This window comes from Lissotriton helveticus, chromosome 12 (genome assembly GCF_964261635.1).
Source record: "Lissotriton helveticus chromosome 12, aLisHel1.1, whole genome shotgun sequence".
Taxonomy (NCBI): Eukaryota; Metazoa; Chordata; class Amphibia; order Caudata; family Salamandridae; genus Lissotriton; species Lissotriton helveticus.
Genome location: NC_136073.1, coordinates 148307897 through 148327821, shown reverse-complemented (window position 1 = coordinate 148327821; position 19925 = coordinate 148307897). Strand labels below are relative to the sequence as shown.

General features: G+C 48.4%; 1 protein-coding gene across 1 annotated transcript in view; it reads right to left on the bottom strand.

Moving 5' to 3' along the window:
* CTC1 (CST telomere replication complex component 1) overlaps positions 1-19925 on the bottom strand; it is a 230849-nt gene that overhangs the window by 124254 nt on the left and 86670 nt on the right. The window contains exons 15-16 of the mRNA XM_078671543.1: positions 18459-18608; positions 16440-16507 (exon numbers count right to left, since the gene is read on the bottom strand). Of these exons, the coding sequence (XP_078527669.1) occupies positions 16440-16507; positions 18459-18608 (218 nt within the window). The remainder of the gene's footprint in view (positions 1-16439; positions 16508-18458; positions 18609-19925) is intronic.

Genomic DNA, 19925 nt, shown 5'->3' with positions numbered 1-19925 from the left:
AGGCACCGTTTTGGGTGCAAACGCCTTTGGTGCCACCTTCGGTGGCAGGGTGTAGAGAAGTTTCGTCGACGGTTTGGCAGGTGGCTCCACTGGTTTTGGATCCGACGGCGCAGCCTTCGTCGACGGCACGGCTTTCTCCTGAATCCGTTTGAGGGAGTCGGAGACCTGCTTTGTAAATGAAGCCGAGGGTTTGGTAACCGATGCTTCATGTTCGTCCGCTTGGGAGGACTTCGGCGTGGCAGAAGTAGGCACCGATGAATCCTCGAGTCCAACGGTTCGCTGCCCTGTAGCAGTCTTAGGCGCCGACGCCGTTGATGCAGATCCAGCATCTTTGTGTCGGGGAGTAGTGGCTCCGGCTTTTGGATCTTGGCCTTTATTGATCTTTGCTTCGACCGTATGTTTGGAGGTCGACGCTGCAGCCGTCGGGACGTGATGGACTACCTTCTTCGAGGACGTGTCCTTGGCCACCGTGTGTGGCGCAGGTGACTCGACAGCCTTCTTCGACTTTGGAGGGCCTGAGGGCGACGGAGTCGAAGACGGAGCAGGCTTCGTCATCTCGGACGGGACGTCGGCCATTTTAGACGTCGACAAAGCCGTTTGTTTCAGTTTCGTTTTCGACGGGTCTTCGGCCATCTTAGGTGTCGTCGAGGCCGTAGGTTTCGGTTTCGGTTTAGGCGTGACGCCGGCCATCTTAGATGTTGTCGACTGGAATGGTTGCGGTTTCAGTTTCGATACGCGCAACGACGGCTCCTCCGGTGTATCCGTGGCCGGGCCCGAAGGCGGGGCTGGGGATATCGGTGCAGGGTCGGGGTAAGGCCGAGTGGCGATCCCGTGACCTGAGCCTGAGTCGAGTAACGTTCGGGGCATAGCTCTTCCTCTGAGCTATCTTCGGCGGCCCCATAGACTTCTTCGTCGTCCCCTACCTCATCGACGTATTCAAGGTCTTGGCACTGTCCGTCGATGTATTCCTCTGGATCGGCCTCGACCTCCGTCGATGGTGGCGAAATTTGAAGATGATGGCTTAGGCCTTCTTCTGCGGGGTCGTCGAATATGTCGTCGGGTGCCGGGGCTGCGTGGAAGGCTTCGAGGCGCGCCGCGCGCCGATGCTTGAGTGTTTTCTTTGACCTGAATTTGGAGCAGGCCATGCAGTTGTCCTCGTCGTGATCCGGCGAGAGACATTTATTACAAACTGGATGCACGTCGATGTGTGGGTACTTGGACCCACACACGGGGCAGCGCTTGAACGGACTCCGTTCTATGATGAGTTCGTCGGGGTCTTGCTGCGAGCACAGGGCCTCGATGCGAAGAGTAAGAAACTCCTCAGAATTCCGACACGAAGAGTCGGACGATGCTCGGGACCGTTCGCAAACAATACCGACGCGAAGAACGAAGGCCTTTTGGCCTTAAGGTAGTAATATATTCGATTCCGACAAGGAGGCGTCGAAATCACATCCGAACCCAATGGCGGAAAAAAACAATCTGGGGATGGAGCCGATGCCCATGCGCACTGTAGTCCAGGGGAGGAGCCACCTATCTCGTGATACTTCGAAGACTCTTCCAGGACAACAATGTGCAATCATCCGGACCCAACACTAGGCGGCGATCTATGCTAAAGATATGAATTTAGCAGCCCACATGCCTCGAACATTGATATATTCAGACTCATTTTTTGAACAAATGAGTACATTTGGTTTTGATTATTGGGACAAAAATGTTGAAGTAAAAAGTGTTTGGGGTACAAAAGAATGGCAAGTACAAGGTATAGAATCATTGTTTAGAGCCTGCATGATCCCAGAACAAATTATATTTTTGAATGACACTGTTCAACAAACTACCTGTCTTGGCCTAGCCATAATCAAAGACTTAAACAAACCGTCTATTCCAAAGCCAACAATGAACAGTAATAGCTCTATAGATGAGGAGATAGACGTAAACCATATATTAAGCCAAAACAGAACACATCCTGATTGGAAAAAGTGGTTGATCTGGCCCACAGATACTAATAACTGTCAAGACAGATTCCTGAACAAAATACAGGGGTTCACATTGACCAGGCCAGACCCTAGATATTCCCAAAGACAACACCCAGGGATAATTACCACGTACAGTGTGGGCAAGCTCTGCCTTCAATGGCTACAAACATCCACACTGACAGAAATTAAGCAACACCTAACTTTACTTACTGATGGTGCTGACTTGCGTGATTTCATTATGGGACCACGCAAACAGCGTCAAAAACGCTTCATAGCAGCCTCTGTATATGCAGCTTATAACGAAGCCTGGAAAATAACTCAAATTGAAACATCAGAGAGAATACGGGAAATTGACCGTATTAATTTGGAAAAATCACTTTCTGTTATGGACAATGGGTTAATGACTCTGTCCTCCAGAATATACTCTTTGGACAGCATTGTGTCTTCAGCAATCGACATAATATCGCAAGACTTACTGTTGTTACAACACTGTCAGTCCCAATTGCGTTCTATTGTACAGCTTGGCTGGACGTTACAAAATCTGCGTTCAGGCTATGTGCCTTGGCGTTTAATAAACACAACGTCACTATTCGATATCTTTAACCTTACTGATAAACAAATCAGTATGGCACAGAAGGGTGCTGATTATACAATCCTGAGCATTGAGAAACTCGAGAGATTACCAGTGACAATGTCAGAACGACCTGTCAGTGAATGGATAATACATGGGATAATTAATATTCCAATATCTACTTTCAGGTTTCAATACTGCCAAAAATATATACAGGCTGGCATGTACGAAAAATTGGGTAAAGGGTACATTAAGTCAACATGGAACTTGCCCTATTCACATGCATGTGTCAGTAATAAAGGCCAGAAAGTGTTTCTTAGTGGCAATAATTGTGCGATGTCACTAAGCGGTACACTTCTGTGTAATGGAATTAGTTTACAGGGCGCCTGTGAAGGGTCCTCAAATAACCTTTCATGCCACCAGCTAGGCACACCTGCAGCACAAATAGAACCATTCTTTAGGAGACTATCGAACGGGAGTTACATCGTAATTGTAGACCGCAGATGTTGTAGTTTGGTGCCCGGAGTACCTTATCTCGTAACTACGACTGCGAAGGTCATGTGCTGTGAACAAGTATTGTTCCCCAGCGCAATGCCAGACAGGGAGGCAAGGTTATGGCCGAACTTGAAAATTGCTTCTATTCGAATTGATACTTTAAGCAGAATGAAAACAGTGCTCCTTCAGACGCCAACCAGGCTCACGTCATCAAAAGAAACGTATGATCTCCAAGTTGCAAGGACAACAGCAGAGATTCATTCATTGTTATCAACTAATTCCCCCATACATTTCGCAGAAATCCTGAACGAAATCTTAAATATTTCTGATACCAGCGGAGTCTCAAATGTATTTAAGACAGTGTTTTCGGGGGCTTTAACACCATTTAAAGCCATTCTGAGTATTTTTCCGGACTTTGTCCATTCCATCTTTGGTGGGCTTCCTCTCCTTTTGGGACTAGTGGCAGGAATCCTATTTTTGATCCTGTTATTACGCTATGGCAGACCGAGTCACAGACAAAACACCTGCGACAAGGGAAGAAACAATCCTAGCCATTGGATACCGGGACCGGATATCTAAGATCCTTGGACTATCCCGGCTTAGAGACCTAAACATGACTATGTGTTTTACCTGTATTAAGGTGCTTGCTATGCGGAGAAGAATGCGTGTTGGACACCTGTCTGACGCTACAATCGGATGCGCCAATGGATGCAGAAACTTTGTTGGGTCCGGTCACGGCTCATGCATTGTGCTGTCCCCAGCGGCTACCAATCCTGATGACGGCATTCGTGGAAACTTCACCACTACGATTGAAGGGTAGTGAGGTTCAAGATGAAAGCAGCATCGATCAGGTACGACCTTCTGTCAGCTATGCTGATCAAAACATCAATGGAGGCAATCATGCACATGAATGCATGGTGACCACTTTTTCCGAGTTAGTGGAACTTTCACAGGAAGCTGTTGACAGCTTTTTCGACAGTCTAAATGATATGATGTTCTCACCAGAGCAGAAATAATTACTTTTGAGCAAGCTAGCACACGGCGTTCCAACCACCGTGAATTTGGCCTTCAACTTTAATGATAAAGTAACGTGAACAATTTTTCTCCAGTCTACGGACAGCAGTTTTTTTCACAACCCCCAAAATATTTTTATGATTTTTTCGGGACACTTATCTTCTGCTTAAAGTAGAAACTATTCTTAGAGAACTAAATTTCTATTTTAGGAACTTTAGAGATATTAGCTGTCCTCTGGCATATTCATGGATATTTTATTTTGTGATGAAATGGTCTCGCACTTTTTCTTCTGTATTAAGAGCCATTTCATGTGTCATTTTCATATCTGATTAATATTGATGTATACATATGCGTGATTAATTAGCATTCCTCTTCTGCTTATGTGCATATAGTGCATATGATTGTATTTTTCTCGTATATTACATACTTTCATAATTTCAAAATGCATATGGATGTATTTTGGGGTGGTACGGTATACACATACGTCACTGTATATTTACTATGCCTAGATTTGTAAACATGGACATAGTTAGCGTGGAGTGGGTGTGATGTATTCCTATAGGTTCTGTATCGATCCCCCTATTCCTGACCCTGTTCTGGTTAACAATTAACTAGCAGCCATCCCATGATGCAAAAACCGTTATCTGAATAAGCCACACCACGGCACAGGAACGCGTTATCTGATTAGGTCATAACGCTTGCCATCTAATTAGGCAAGCACTATTCCTACAGCCCCTGATAAGGCATACGGAGTTCTCAAAACAAATCAAACCTATGACAACCTGGGAAAATCCCTGCGGCCATTGTTTTGATTTCACCGAGAACTTCAGTAAAGAATGTGCTAACGACCAGTTCGTATGACATCCTTATTGACGTATCTATGTCCATCCTTACGTCAATCTCGGCACCTTACAGGTATAAATATTACCGACATTGCCTTAAGCAAACACACGCGGTGGTGACGAGATCGGAGCAGCGAGACTTGCCGAAGGAGCCAGCACAGAGCGGATCCCGCTGGCGCTGCCCCGCCTTCCTGACGCGCTGAGAACGAGACGCTGCTTTCTCCTGCCGAGAAATCCAGCTCCGGCGCTTCCAAGCGGCCCTTGCAGGCAGCTGGAATATCAAGACCAAAAGACGAGAGATACCAACCCTCAACCATTCTAAATCTCAGGTACAGAACTGAATAACCCCTTGCAGAGAATTCTTGAGTCAGTCACTTGGCAAAACAAACTTAACTTAAACTGCTACTTATCTACTCCCGCCCACGTATTAGGCTTAGGTCAGGTACACTGGGGTAGGCGTAGTCAGAAGCACCAGTTGAGTACGATTAGTCAAATGTATATATGTATGTATCTATTTTACCCATTTTAAACAACCATATGGCTTAGAAACCATATCAATGTTTTTACAGTATTATTTTATACTTCTGCTTTTATTGTATGCACTTTACTTAACCATAAGTATTGCAATAATATCGATTCATTTCTCTTGTACGAGAAAAGAGACTGATCAATAAATACCATCTTTTATTGAACACGCCCGTCTCTTTCTTTTCTCTACAATCTGGTGAAACTAAGAATGCACTGAACTGACTGAGTAAAATAAGTTGTCTTTTGTTTTCACACGACTCTAGAGATACACTCTTGATTAGGGGAGAGCAAAGTTGTCATGTTCTATGGTTGTCAGAAACTAAATCCCTTCTTGTCTATCCAGGGAGGTTCAACTCCTCCTTGCCTATTCGAGAAAGTTTCTAGTGAACTCTGAGCTAGCTGGCAAACCCAAAACTTTAAGTCTAATATCGTCAGTAGAAGACCTAGTTAACCTCCGTCCTAGGTCTATACTATTGAAGGTATTATTCCAGTGCGCAGAGCCTATTGGGATAATAGGAACTACACTACACCGTGACCCGACCCTGGGGAATACAGAATGAAACGGGGAGCTGTAAGAGCTACAGCAGAGGCAGAGTAGTATTTAAAGTAATACACAAGACTAGAGATTAGGAGTCTGTATTGTGAGAGAGGGCCTTGCCCTCCTTCCCCCCCCCCCCCCCCCTCCCGGGCTGTGACAGCTTCCAGGCACGCGCACACAGCCTTTCACAGGTCTTTAAAAGACCATTAGCATGTTAATAAGGCTATTTTCACCTCTCAGCGCCCCTGCAGCCCCACTCTGACTACGGCGAAAATCGCCCGGCCCCCACAGGCAGCAGAGTCTCTGAGTCGAGCTCTGATTGCAGACAGCCTTTAAAAAAAAAAAAAACTCGGGTACGATGTCTGAAAGGTCCGCGGGCCACCAGGGAAGGCTTACCGGGCCGCCAGCGGCCCGCGGGCCGTACTATGAGTTCCCCTGCCCTAGGGTAATACCAAGGTAAGTAAAAACTTGGGTCGGCTTTAATGTGACATCGTTCACAGTCTTTTGTTTATGTAATACCATGAACTTAGTCTTGTCCACATTGATTATAAGACCATGATCCCGGCAGAACACCTCGAATCTCTCAAATGCTGTCTGTAGACCCTGTTGCGTTTTAGAGATTAGCAAGGTGTCATCTGCAAACATTAGAAGGGGCATCTTCCTGCCACCCAGTATAGGGGCATCAGTAGGATGGTTTGTAAAGTACTGGATCACTCTATTGATGTACAAAGAAAAGTACGTTGGTGTCAGTACACACCCCTGACAAACCCCTCTGGCGATCGGGAATCTCTCTGTCACTCTCCCTTGCTGACTCCATCTAACTTGTGCAACGTTCGCATCATGAAGTTGAATTAAAAAGGCCAGGAGATCCAAGGGCATGCCCTGTTCCGCGAACACACTCCACATCTTACCACGCGGAACAAGGTCAAATGCCGACTTGAGATCTACTAACGCAGCATATAATGTGTCGCCTTTGAGGATCACTACACGCCAATATATTAAAACAAATCTAAAAACCTGGTCAATAGTGCTCGTGTGTGAGCGGAGCCCAGCCTGTAAGGGGGAAAGAATATCAAACTCAGTGATCCACACTTGAATTCTACTCAGCACGAGCCTAGCAGTCACCTTCTGGATACAGTCGATTAAACTGATGGGCCTTTAGTTACCGGGGTCTGAGCGATCCCCCTTTTTAAAAATCAGGATGATCTCAGCCCCCCTCCATGAATCAGGTATAGGGGAGCCGCTTGTGATAGCATTGACTAGGGCCTGAATATAGGATGCCTACGCAGCCCTTTGATACAAGAACATCAATCTGGCCTGGGCGCTCTACCTCTCGATACCATGTTGAGTGCTGTGTCAACCTCCTGCTTAGTGAAGTGCAAGGGGAGATTTCCTACAAGGGCCTTGGGATAATTCAGGTTCTCAAGCACTAATGGCAAACTGCATCTTACAATGTGAGACCCAGTGTTCGGGAGCTACATAATTAGTAGGTGATTGACTGGGCTTGCCCTTTCCCCATTTAACCAGATGCCAAAATGCCACCATGTTTCCATCTTTACTACAATAGTAAAGCTCATTCCAATACTGCTCGTCCCATTCCCTTTTAGCCTTGTATTGCACTCGCTTGTACTCCACCCGCGCATTTTTAATTCTGTCCCTGTTCTTGGATCTTATCGCCCTTGCCAATGCTTTATAGGCCTCACTACAAGATTTCCCGTACCATGTTTCGACCATTTGTTTAACATGGTCCTTGGGTTTATGTGCACTAATCCTAAAAAAGCCCTCGAGCTTGTTAAAAAGTTCAAGTAGGGATGGAAATAGCCTTAACCTCAATTTCCTGCTGAGTAATACAATTTTTGAGGTCAGTTATGTTATGTTATGTGATTTTTATTTGGCGCACAGATGCTCCAGCTAAGGAGCGTCCTGGCGCCCGACAAGGCAGCTACATAACACAACTAGACAATAGACAACACAAGTATACAACTAGGGGAATAAAAACGTTTTCACTGCGCGACGAAAGGAAAGCAAATCGCTCATAGCGCGAATTGCCGGGGGTAAGGAGTTCCACAGAACAGCTGCACGCACTCGAAATGAGCGTCCACCGGCCCTACTTCGCTTGAAGCGCGGCACAGCGGCCAATTCGAGGTCTGCCGATCTCAAGGGTCGAGCTGGGATGTAATTGGCCAGAAGGGTCGTAAGGATAGTTGCCGGGGACCCCTTCAAGATCTTATAGGCGACGCAGAGGACCTTAAACTGGATCCGCTGGGCCACCGGAAGCCAATGCAGTGACCGTAGGGTGCTGGAGGTAGGACAGAATCTTGGGAGGCCTACCACCGCTCTCGCTGCGGCGTTCTGGATCCTCTGTAAGCGCCTGATCTCTGCCACATTCAAACCGGCCAGCAAGGAACTCGCATAATCCAGCCTGGAGATGACCGTAGCTTGGATCATGAGTTGCCTGGTGGGGGCATCGAAGAACTTTAGCACAGGACGAAGCCCACGCAGGATGCCGAAGCAGCATGCAGCCGTGCGTTTAGTGTGGCATGCAAACGTAAGGGAAGGGTCCAGCCAGACCCCGAGGTTTTTAAGTTTGGCGACTGGGATGGGAGCAGGACCCAACTCCCCCGGCCACCATCTCTCTCCCCACAGTTCCGGTTGTCTGCCAAATACCATGACCTCGGTCTTACTAGCGTTTAGCTGAAGACAATTGGACGTCATCCAGCTAGCGACCGCCCTCAGTCCTTGTTGAAACCTGGGGGCGTCGACTTCGGCATCCCCGCTGATCGTGACCGCTAGCTGGGTGTCATCGGCATATGACACCATGGTCATACCCCATTGTTTGACAACCTCAGCTAGCGGCCTTACGTAAAGATTAAACAGCGTAGGGCTCAGCGAGGAGCCTTGGGGGACGCCCAGGTTCAACGGATGGAATTTGGACTGATACGGCGGGACGGTCACGCTAAAGGCCCGGTTGGTTAAGAACGACCGGAACCACTCGCGAGCAGTGCCGGTGACACCAGCCTCCTCTAGGCGCAGCAGAAGGATAGGGTGCGAGACGGTGTCAAAGGCAGCGCTTAGATCTAATAGCACAAGCGCTGCCGTTTGTCCCGCGTCAAGCACGGAGCGAAGGTGCTCCACCATATAAAGCAGAGCCGTCTCCGTGCTATGACCTGCCCTAAACCCGTTCTGCGTAGCGTCGAGAATATCTACTCGACAGAGATGTTCCGAGAGAACAGCATTTACGTGTGCCTCCATCACCTTAGCCGGCCATGGCAAGAGTGAAATAGGCCGATAGCTCTCCGGCTTGCTCCCGTCCAGGCTAGGTTTCTTAAGAATAGGACGAACCATGGCTCGCTTCCACTTCAATGGAACTTCGCCAGATGTTAGTGACGAATTGACCAAGGAACAAAGCGGTGAGATGTCATGTACCGCTAGGTCCTTGAACACTTCCGGGCAAAGTGGATCCTCTGGGGACCCAGACTTCACTCTGCGGGCCAAAGTGCCTAGGCTATCAGAAGTTAGCAAAGGTAGAGAATGTAGTCCCTCAGATGGTAGAGGCTTAAAAGATGGATTCGCCGAGGGAGCGACCGAAGGAAAGGCTCGATAGATGGCATTCACCTTTTCCAAGAAAAACTCTGCCAACTTTTCACAATGCTCCACAGAGCTCTGATGTGATGTTGTGACTTTTTTGGCAGTGAGGTCTTTCAGTACCTTGAAGATAGCCTTCGACGGGTTCGAGCTATTCCTAAATTGTGTCGCATAAAAAGCGGCACGAGTTCTACATACCGCCCGGTGGTACACCTTCACCGTGGACAGATATAGAGCTTTCTTTGAGCTGGAGTAGGCTTTACGCCACGCCCGCTCTACGCGCTTACAAGAGACCTTCAGAGCCCGCAGTGAGTCGTCGTACCAGGGGCTGGCCTTACCAGTTCTAGTTTTGCAGGTTACCAAGGGAATGAGGGTGTCCAGGGCCCTAGAGACCCAGTCGCTAAACCTGTCATATACCTGATCAGGCGGGCCCGAGACATCAAACGGGTCAGCCGATAAGAGGTGGAAGAACTCATCCAGCTTGAGTTTGTTCCAGCGTCGTCTTGGAACAGAACACACCACTGGCTTAGGTAGACTAGCCACAATAGGGCAGTGGATCTGTATCAAATAATGATCAGTCCAAGCCAGGGGTGTGTAGCTGGTGACGCAGGCTTCCGTAAGGTTGGTGAAAAACGGATCAAGGGTATGACCCCCTGAGTGAGTAGGCTGCGTCACTAACTGATTCAGCTGTAGCGCCTCAAGGTCTGCCAGGAAACTGGATACTGAGGGACTGCTAGAGTTGTCAAAATGCAGATTTAAGTCTCCAATGATGGTAAAATTGGAGCACCCCGTAGCCAGATCGCTAATAGCGTCAGGTAGCGCTGCTCGAAAGGCCACTTCACTCCCCGGGGGCCGATAGATCACTAGCCCCGACAGGGTGAAGTTAGATGTAATGGCGACCTTAAACAGGGCGCTTTCGCACCCCGGGATTTTTTGCCCATGCCAAGTACAGGAATAACAGGATTTGACAGCAAGAGCTATTCCACCGCCTCTTGAGGTCCGATTCAAGGTGAATACTGCGTATTCCGGCGGGAAGGCCAGATTGACAATGGCCGTGTCAACATCCTGCAGCCAGGTCTCTGTTACACAGAATAGGTCAGGCAACTCCCCGCCTAGCAGATCGTTAATGTCGAGGTGATGCTTGACAAGCGACCTAGCATTGAGATTCCAGATACAAATACTAGGCAACGGGCTTAGGGGCGCACGCGGGGCGTCTCTACAGCTCCTGCTTACGGGGGCGGACAAAGAAAAACATCCGCATCCACACGAAAACGGGCCGCATAGGGGGTCCACCCTAGGTATAGTACAGGTCGTCCGAGACCTGTCAATGGCAACCAGACTATCTCTGGTGTAGCACCGCATGATGAAAAATAGTACGACCAGGAGGGGGGCCAGAGTCCAGCCACGTCCAGCGCGTCCTATCGCGGACGGGCGCAGACGGGCAGGACTCTGGCACGACTCCGGCCACGCAAGGACGCGCCCGCTCCGCGATCCCGCTACGGAAGGGAGGAGCATTTAGTAGGCGTCCACTCACCCACACATGCGCAGTAAGCGCTGGCAAAATGAAGCTACTCAGCCCCACACAAAGATGGCGCCCACCCCGGGAACCAAGCCCGCCAAGCGGCGGTGGGGGGCACGATTCACAGTGCGTGTAAGAGGGCAAATTTTAAGCTACCCAACAGACTGCGCGCACACCAACCAGTTTGCAGCTAGGAGAATATTTTTAAAACGCGGTAAAAACACGCAGCGCGCCTCTGCAGCACAGCGCTCGCTACCTTGTCAGCAGGGAACGCCGAGGGACTCGCCTTTAGTAGGCGTCCACTCACCCACACATGCGCAGTAAGCGCTGGCAAAATGAAGCTACTCAGCCCCACACAAAGATGGCGCCCACCCCGGGAACCAAGCCCGCCAAGCGGCGGTGGGGGGCACGATTCACAGTGCGTGTAAGAGGGCAAATTTTAAGCTACCCAACAGACTGCGCGCACACCAACCAGTTTGCAGCTAGGAGAATATTTTTAAAACGCGGTAAAAACACGCAGCGCGCCTCTGCAGCACAGCGCTCGCTACCTTGTCAGCAGGGAACGCCGAGGGACTCGCCTTTAGTAGGCGTCCACTCACCCACACATGCGCAGTAAGCGCTGGCAAAATGAAGCTACTCAGCCCCACACAAAGATGGCGCCCACCCCGGGAACCAAGCCCGCCAAGCGGCGGTGGGGGGCACGATTCACAGTGCGTGTAAGAGGGCAAATTTTAAGCTACCCAACAGACTGCGCGCACACCAACCAGTTTGCAGCTAGGAGAATATTTTTAAAACGCGGTAAAAACACGCAGCGCGCCTCTGCAGCACAGCGCTCGCTACCTTGTCAGCAGGGAACGCCGAGGGACTCGCCTTTAGTAGGCGTCCACTCACCCACACATGCGCAGTAAGCGCTGGCAAAATGAAGCTACTCAGCCCCACACAAAGATGGCGCCCACCCCGGGAACCAAGCCCGCCAAGCGGCGGTGGGGGGCACGATTCACAGTGCGTGTAAGAGGGCAAATTTTAAGCTACCCAACAGACTGCGCGCACACCAACCAGTTTGCAGCTAGGAGAATATTTTTAAAACGCGGTAAAAACACGCAGCGCGCCTCTGCAGCACAGCGCTCGCTACCTTGTCAGCAGGGAACGCCGAGGGACTCGCCTTTAGTAGGCGTCCACTCACCCACACATGCGCAGTAAGCGCTGGCAAAATGAAGCTACTCAGCCCCACACAAAGATGGCGCCCACCCCGGGAACCAAGCCCGCCAAGCGGCGGTGGGGGGCACGATTCACAGTGCGTGTAAGAGGGCAAATTTTAAGCTACCCAACAGACTGCGCGCACACCAACCAGTTTGCAGCTAGGAGAATATTTTTAAAACGCGGTAAAAACACGCAGCGCGCCTCTGCAGCACAGCGCTCGCTACCTTGTCAGCAGGGAACGCCGAGGGACTCGCCTTTAGTAGGCGTCCACTCACCCACACATGCGCAGTAAGCGCTGGCAAAATGAAGCTACTCAGCCCCACACAAAGATGGCGCCCACCCCGGGAACCAAGCCCGCCAAGCGGCGGTGGGGGGCACGATTCACAGTGCGTTTAAGAGGGCAAATTTTAAGCTACCCAACAGACTGCGCGCACACCAACCAGTTTGCAGCTAGGAGAATATTTTTAAAACGCGGTAAAAACACGCAGCGCGCCTCTGCAGCACAGCGCTCGCTACCTTGTCAGCAGGGAACGCCGAGGGACTCGCCTTTAGTAGGCGTCCACTCACCCACACATGCGCAGTAAGCGCTGGCAAAATGAAGCTACTCAGCCCCACACAAAGATGGCGCCCACCCCGGGAACCAAGCCCGCCAAGCGGCGGTGGGGGGCACGATTCACAGTGCGTGTAAGAAGGCAAATTTTAAGCTACCCAACAGACTGCGCGCACACCAACCAGTTTGAAGCTAGGAGAATATTTTTAAAACGCGGTAAAAACACGCAGCGCGCCTCTGCAGCACAGCGCTCGCTACCTAGTTGTTGCTTTGGCGACCAGCTGACTAATGACCTCTAGTTGATCCTCTTTATTTAAACAATTTGTCCATTTAACTCTCCTGGTGTCATACTTCTGTACCCGCAGGATGGCCTTCTACAACATATCTTACGTCCAGGTGAAGTGACAGTACCAGAGGGTTATGGTCACTTTCGACCCTTTCTACTACAGCCATGTCTTTTAAGGAGGACCAGTATTCCTTGTTTATGAATATACAGTCTATGCGGCTGCAACGCAACCCGTTACTGTAAGTAGGAGAGCCCTGTTTATCAGACTTCTCCCTCCCATTTACAGCCCTTAACCCATGCTCCATGCATAAGACTTTTAGCTGTAAAGCAGCTTCCGTCCATTTTTTAATGGCGGTTAGTGTTAGCTGTGGAATATCCCATTGAAGGTCCTCCTCAAGTCCAAAGTCTACATCGTTGGTATCTAGTGGTTCAAATGAGCAGTTAAAGTCGCCAGCTACTACTATATTTCCCCCTCCTTTGTGCTGGTCGAGATAGGAGTCAAGGAGAGCAACAGTGCCAGAGGCTTTCCCACCGGCATCCCTCTGGCATAAACAATAAAAATCTAAAGGTCCTCTGCATTTAAACTTTTAATTTTAATTACCAAAATATTGTTACTGTTGGTGTCCAACTGCCGAACGTCATACCTAACATCCTGTCTCACCCAAGTAGTTAGTCCCCCCCACCGGTCTCCCCCTTTGACCCGCAACAGCGGGTTTAGAAAAGTTGAGATAACATTACCTGTACTCTGGCACCACTGACCATGTTTCTTGGAATACCAGAACTTCGTTGGAGTCAATAAAAAAATGCCAGTCTGAGGATAGCAATTTACTCTTCAGGCCGGCAATATTCCAAGAAACCAGAGCGAAGCTTGGAAGACCAATGATGTAATTAATACATGGGTGTGACCGATTGTCACCAGACACTACACAGTGATCAATTACCCCCGCCAAAGGGCTCACTTCGATGGGAGTTAACTCGTTCAAGATATTATCTTCCCCAGTTCTGCCTTCCCGATTTATTAAACCCCGAGACATTAATTGTTGCTACCGATGAACCCCCTTGTCTCCAGTTTTTCGAATTAAGGACTTGGTCTCCCACCTCCTTAGCGACTAGTTCCACAGGCTTGGGGAATCAGAATTGCGACCCAGTCAATCATTGTCATCCAGCGAACTGAGTACCTCATATCTATCGGAGGTCGTGACCACGCAATTTTGTGGGCCTAAAGGGTGCACTGGTATCTTCTGTCTTACCCCTCTGTAGTTTGTCCTCAATTGATAAAAATGACCCAGCGGGAGAACATTAGTGGCCTCTTGACGAAACTTTAAGGAGGCTGCTCGTTCAAGAATGCACCGGTCCATTCCCGGAGACCCAAAGCTTAAGACTACACAGTCCCGTCCAGGTCTTTAGCTGACTGGCCAACCCATGCGACCCTTCTAACCATCTTAAACTCAGAGAAAAGGTGATTCCCAAGCCCAGTTCTAGAGTTCAAGTAGTGAAGGGCCTTGTTCTTGAGCGAGGACCAATGTTCCTCTTCTTGGGGTCGAAGTCTCGGGACGTTGGCCAAAACTATAGTATAGGGTGTTGCTTCTTGTGGCAGGTGAAGAAAAACATCTGATTAAGTGTCCCCTCCATGACGCTGTATTCTTCCCACTGGGCCCTTTGGCCCTCCCTTACATATTGACGGAGCATTGGTTGGTTGCAAGAGTGGTATAGGGTGTTTGGGGGGGGGGATTACTAGGGAGGGGGGGGACAAGCTACGACATGTCGGAGTGGCCCAAATAGGTTTTCCCCCTGACTGGCTCCTATGGCGTCCGGCTGGCTACTCTCAGAGTGGGGGAGTGGAGCTTTGAGTATATATTGCACAATCTTAGTTAGTCTCTGATCTATTACGACTAATTTTGACAGGAGGGGATCGATAAGGGCTAATAGCTTGGCTTCCATCCAATTTAAGAAATCATCTTGGACCTCTAAAGGGTCCAAGTGTCGGGCCCCAATAAGGTTGGGTCTATGCTAGACACTCCCGACTGGATGGTGACAAGCTCAGCAGGTGGAACTGGGATCCATCCCCTCCCTGGTGCGGCACCATTATTCTTGGCCTGCTTTGAAACCTGGAGGCTGGCTTTAGGGGAACTGCGCGCTTTCCTTTACTTTGCTTGTGCATTGCTTGCTTGTGCGTTGCCTCGGGGAGCTAGTGTTGACTTCTGCTGTCTTGTAAGCATAATAGTAGGGGTAGCTAGAAGGGAGGAGGATATACTATCCACTGAGCATAAATTGGATGAGCCTGGCTGTGGGCTGCCTACTGTCACTGGGGAAGTTTGGGAACACAAGGTTGGGGTAGCAGTTAGCTGTATAACAGGAGTTTGCCCTGTAGGAGGACAGGATGGGTCCAGAGAAAGCCTCCGTTTGGTTAGCTGTATCTCATGTATTAACATGGACTCAGCCCGAGTAAGGAAGGCATCTAGGGTCCCTACCACTTCCGCCACCACCCCCCTTTACGTGTGGACTTGCTCATACCCTGGAAGATTCAGTGCTACACAATTATAAACAGGGTATGAATTAAACTTAAACCTACACGAACTCTTAAACAGAGATAATCACCCGCCTTCCGGCCAAGTCCAGTAGCACAAGCTTACTTAAAGTTCGTAAATGGGGGGGGTGGCCCAGCCCAGCCTCTTCCGGCCGCTGACTGGCCGGCCCTTGGCCCAGGTTTGCCCGGGCAGCGCCGGGGCACGCCAGCACGCGTCCCGCGCTGCGGGAGCCCTTGTGCAGTTTTAAAGCACCTACTGGCGCTTTACTGTGACGCGATGGCAGGCGCCACAAGGGGACGCTGGGGGATGTAGTCCCCAGCAACCCCGTCAGGAATAAACAAAATGCGGGAGCGAAGTGCGTCCAAGAAGGCGTTGCAGTCCCCTCAGACTGTGGCAGGGCTGGTGAGTAACTTTGGCAGCAGCGGCAGCAGTATAGATAGAGGGATAATTAACTGGGATAGATATTCATACTTATCACACAGTAAATACTTCCACAGGCAAGACACATATCAAAGGTACACCAGCTCAGGAACTTCGCAATTGAAATTTAGTGGTACAAAATATATATATAGAGATTGATGCTCATAAAACAACATTCAATTAAACAGGCAATATACAGTGTTATTATGGTGATACCATGGATACATTAATAAACAATTTTACTCTGTACTGATTATGAGTAGGTTGGAGGGGTAACTGGGGCCATAACATCCCACGCTACCACGATCATTGACATACCTGGCTCTGACTTGAATTAGGGAGCTAATGAGTTCTTGAAGGCAAATTGAGGACAAACAAGAGCGGGCTCACCTGGAGCTTAGAATCTTCGCAATGGGGGAACACCTCGCCCTCATGGAAGCCAGCGCTGCATGCACTTTCTGGCAAAAAAGGGAAAAAGATATGGCGGGTTGTTTACACATACATCTCTTGACTCAAGACACCTGCTCTCCTTCCCAAAAACAGCTAATATCTCATACTGTTCTTTGAAATTCTGTTCTCAGGCTATGCTGTCTCTATCTTACCATTTTACCAGTGTTCTGAAGTGCTCTTGGCTCATATTAGTTGCTGTCTCTATTACTCTGCCTACTAATTATTTTGGTTTCTTGCAAAGCATCCTAATACATTCTGGGGTGCAGGAATGTTATATACAACCTTGAAATAAATAAATGCATGACTTCATTCAAGGACTATGCAGAACATTTAGAGCAGGGACGTTAAACAGTGAGCAAGGAGAGTCAGAAACATACCAGATTTTCAAGATATCCAAAGAAGGTATGTGTGCATACAAAAAAACTAAATAGAACTCACTTATAAAAGTCAGTTGTAATCATGAAATTCAGTCATGGATCTGGACATCATACAGCTACGTTTATCACCACAGATTTAGAGGAACTGAAATAAGTGCATTTGCCCTTATTCCTTCATTATTTATGTTAAGTAACTAAAAATACAAGTTTCTGAAGATGAGATTAGGCTTGATGAGAAACCAAAATCAACTGCAGAGTGAACTTCAACTGAATGAATAAGTCCCAACAGCTTTTACATATATGCAGAAAGGGGAGGAACATTAGACAGGAAAACAAACAAAGCATGCAACACAGAAGTAGTAAGGTTCAGTCTAAGTCAGGAATGCAATCTGTCAGAAATACAGAGAGAGAGGAAACTCATCATTAAGACGCATTGGTAAACTAAGTACAGGCATGGCTACAGACTATAGTAAACGCAGGCAGGCCAAGATTTCAGAAACTGATAACCATACACATGGTGACAGGGAGAACACATAACCTCCCTAACTCTTTAGGGGTGGATAAGGACCTCAAATAAACAATCTGAATATAAAAATCACGAAGAGGAGATTCTCAGTATTCTCCCATATGCATGACCAGCAATGTCGGTCCGTAGAAGATGAAAATAAACAAGCCTCAGAAGCCAATGCAAGAACAGCATAAAACAGGCTACACTAAAGCTCTTTGAATTGTTAATCCCTGCTCGCTCCACGCTCTTTTCCATGTCCCAATTTCACCACTTCAAAGTTGGTGCCTTCTTTGTTCAAGCATCTACATCATAGCCACATTAAAGGAAGCCCTCATTAGAACAGGAGTTTAACAATTGGTGTGGAGGGATGCCAAACCTCAGGAGGCTCCTTCTTAGCCCAAGGTCTTTGCACATACATGAGTGGGCCAGCCTAAGTGGAATTTAGGAGGCCCTCGCCATGTTCTGTAGGGTAGTGGTCATTATTTCACCTCACCTCAATGGCTCATTAACTCTACGCACAGCTGGAGGTCAGGTAAAGACCTCATACAGCCTCACAGAATTATGTATAAAGTCCACATAACTTGAAGTTCCACTCCAATGACCAGAGCATGGGATGCATGCAACGAGCCTAAATCCTAGACCATCTAGTTTTGTCTTACAGCATGTCCTCTACTGATATTCTAATCTGTATACCATTTCAATAAAGGTTTGTCATGTCTCATATGTTATCACCTCTTTACTTTTATTTCTGCTAAAAAGGATACATACAGTTTGGTTTTAAACTTCCAATTTTAATTTAGGTAGTTCTTCTGTTAGCATGCGGTTGACTTGAATAATAAGGTATTTCTTAAAACCATGGCACATCTAGGTATAAAGTTATCTCTTGTCCATGGCTATGCACCCATTGGCCTCTCTTTTGGTCCTGGCTTATGAGGAAAGATTTCAGCCACAACCCAATAACTGCCTGGGAGTTCTGTTATGAAGAGTATCATTCTGAGATTACATTTTTAACCAGGCAAAAGCTGGCAGTGGACACCTTTGTAAATTAATGTTTTCAGTATCAAAAATACTTACTTGTTGGTTGGTGACATCAGAGAGTGAAGCCACATATTGCAGCCTCCATCTGTCCTGTACGCGGAGGCTCGGAGGGCAGATAGAACGAAGCTGGTGCTGTGTGCTCAGTGGAATACAGGAGTTATTAGAGCACTCTAACACTCCCACATCCTGCAGAGTGGAAGGGAAGAGCTGTCTTGGTAGGTTGCAAGCCACTAATGAAGGAACAAATACTAAATACTTCAGTGGAACTCTGGTGTTCTACCAATGGGCTTAAAAACTTGCTAAATACTAAAATGTTACTTCCCTCTAACTCATTGCCATTAATAAGCCAAAGAGGTACCTAATGGCAAAAAGTAAAGGCCAACAAATATGAATACTTATGAAGTGTTCTGGAGAGTAGAACGGTCAACAATTTGGGTAACCCAGTAGACTACACCTCCCATCTCTAGTCGAAATTTAATAAACTCTTTGCTAAACCAATTGGTCTAAAGCACAAGTTACTTACCTTCGGTAACGATATATCTGGAAGAAACAGTAGTTAGTATTCCTTACCTTACAATATCCCCAGGCGTCAGTCTGGATCCGGAAATTTTTGCGTAGCAGTAACCATGCGCGTCGGTAGGCATCGTCCGCGGCTCCGTGTCCGTCCTCGGCATCGTAGGCGCAGTGATGATGTCGTCAGAGTACTTAGACGCCGCCTTTGTGCGCTGACGTCAGTTCTTATACACAGCTTTTACGTGCCAGAAAAACGCAGAGCCATGATAAAAACCAACACTGGTGCCATGAAACTAGGGCCCTGAAAGGGATGACCTTAACCCTAGATACTGGTTCGCAGAACGGGGAGGATGGGTGGGTCGGTAAGGAATCTAATACTAACTACTGTTTCTTCCAGATATAGCGTTACCGAAGGTAAGTAACTTGTGCATCTGAAAGAAACAGGTTAGTATTAGATTCCTTACCTTAGAATAGATACCCCGGCAATACCAACCCCGGTGGTGGTTCTGCGAACCAATAATCACACCAGAAAGTCCTGGAGAACGAAACGGCCAAAGAAGCCATCTCTCCGGACTTGGCTGTCCAGGCAGTAGTGTCTTGCAAACGTGTGCGAGGCCCACGTAGCTGCCAGACAAATGTCCTGCAAGGGGACTACCCGGCCCAGGGCAGTAGTAGCCGCCGTGGCCCGAGTGGAATGGGCCCTCAGCCCAACAGGAGGCTCCTTTTTAGCCAAGGAGTAGTAAGCCTTGATGCACAACACGACCCACCGAGAGATGGTCCGTTTGTGCACCGCCCGTTCCTTCTTCGCACCTACGTAACCAACGAAGAGTTGGTCATCCACCCGGAACTGGCGTGTGCGATCAAGATAGAAGGAGAGCGCACGTTTTGGGTCCAGGCAGTGGAGCCTCTCTTCCTCTTTCGAGGGATGCGGAGGCGGATAGAAGGTGGGCAAGGTGATAGACTGCCCAATGTGGAAGGCTGTGACTACCT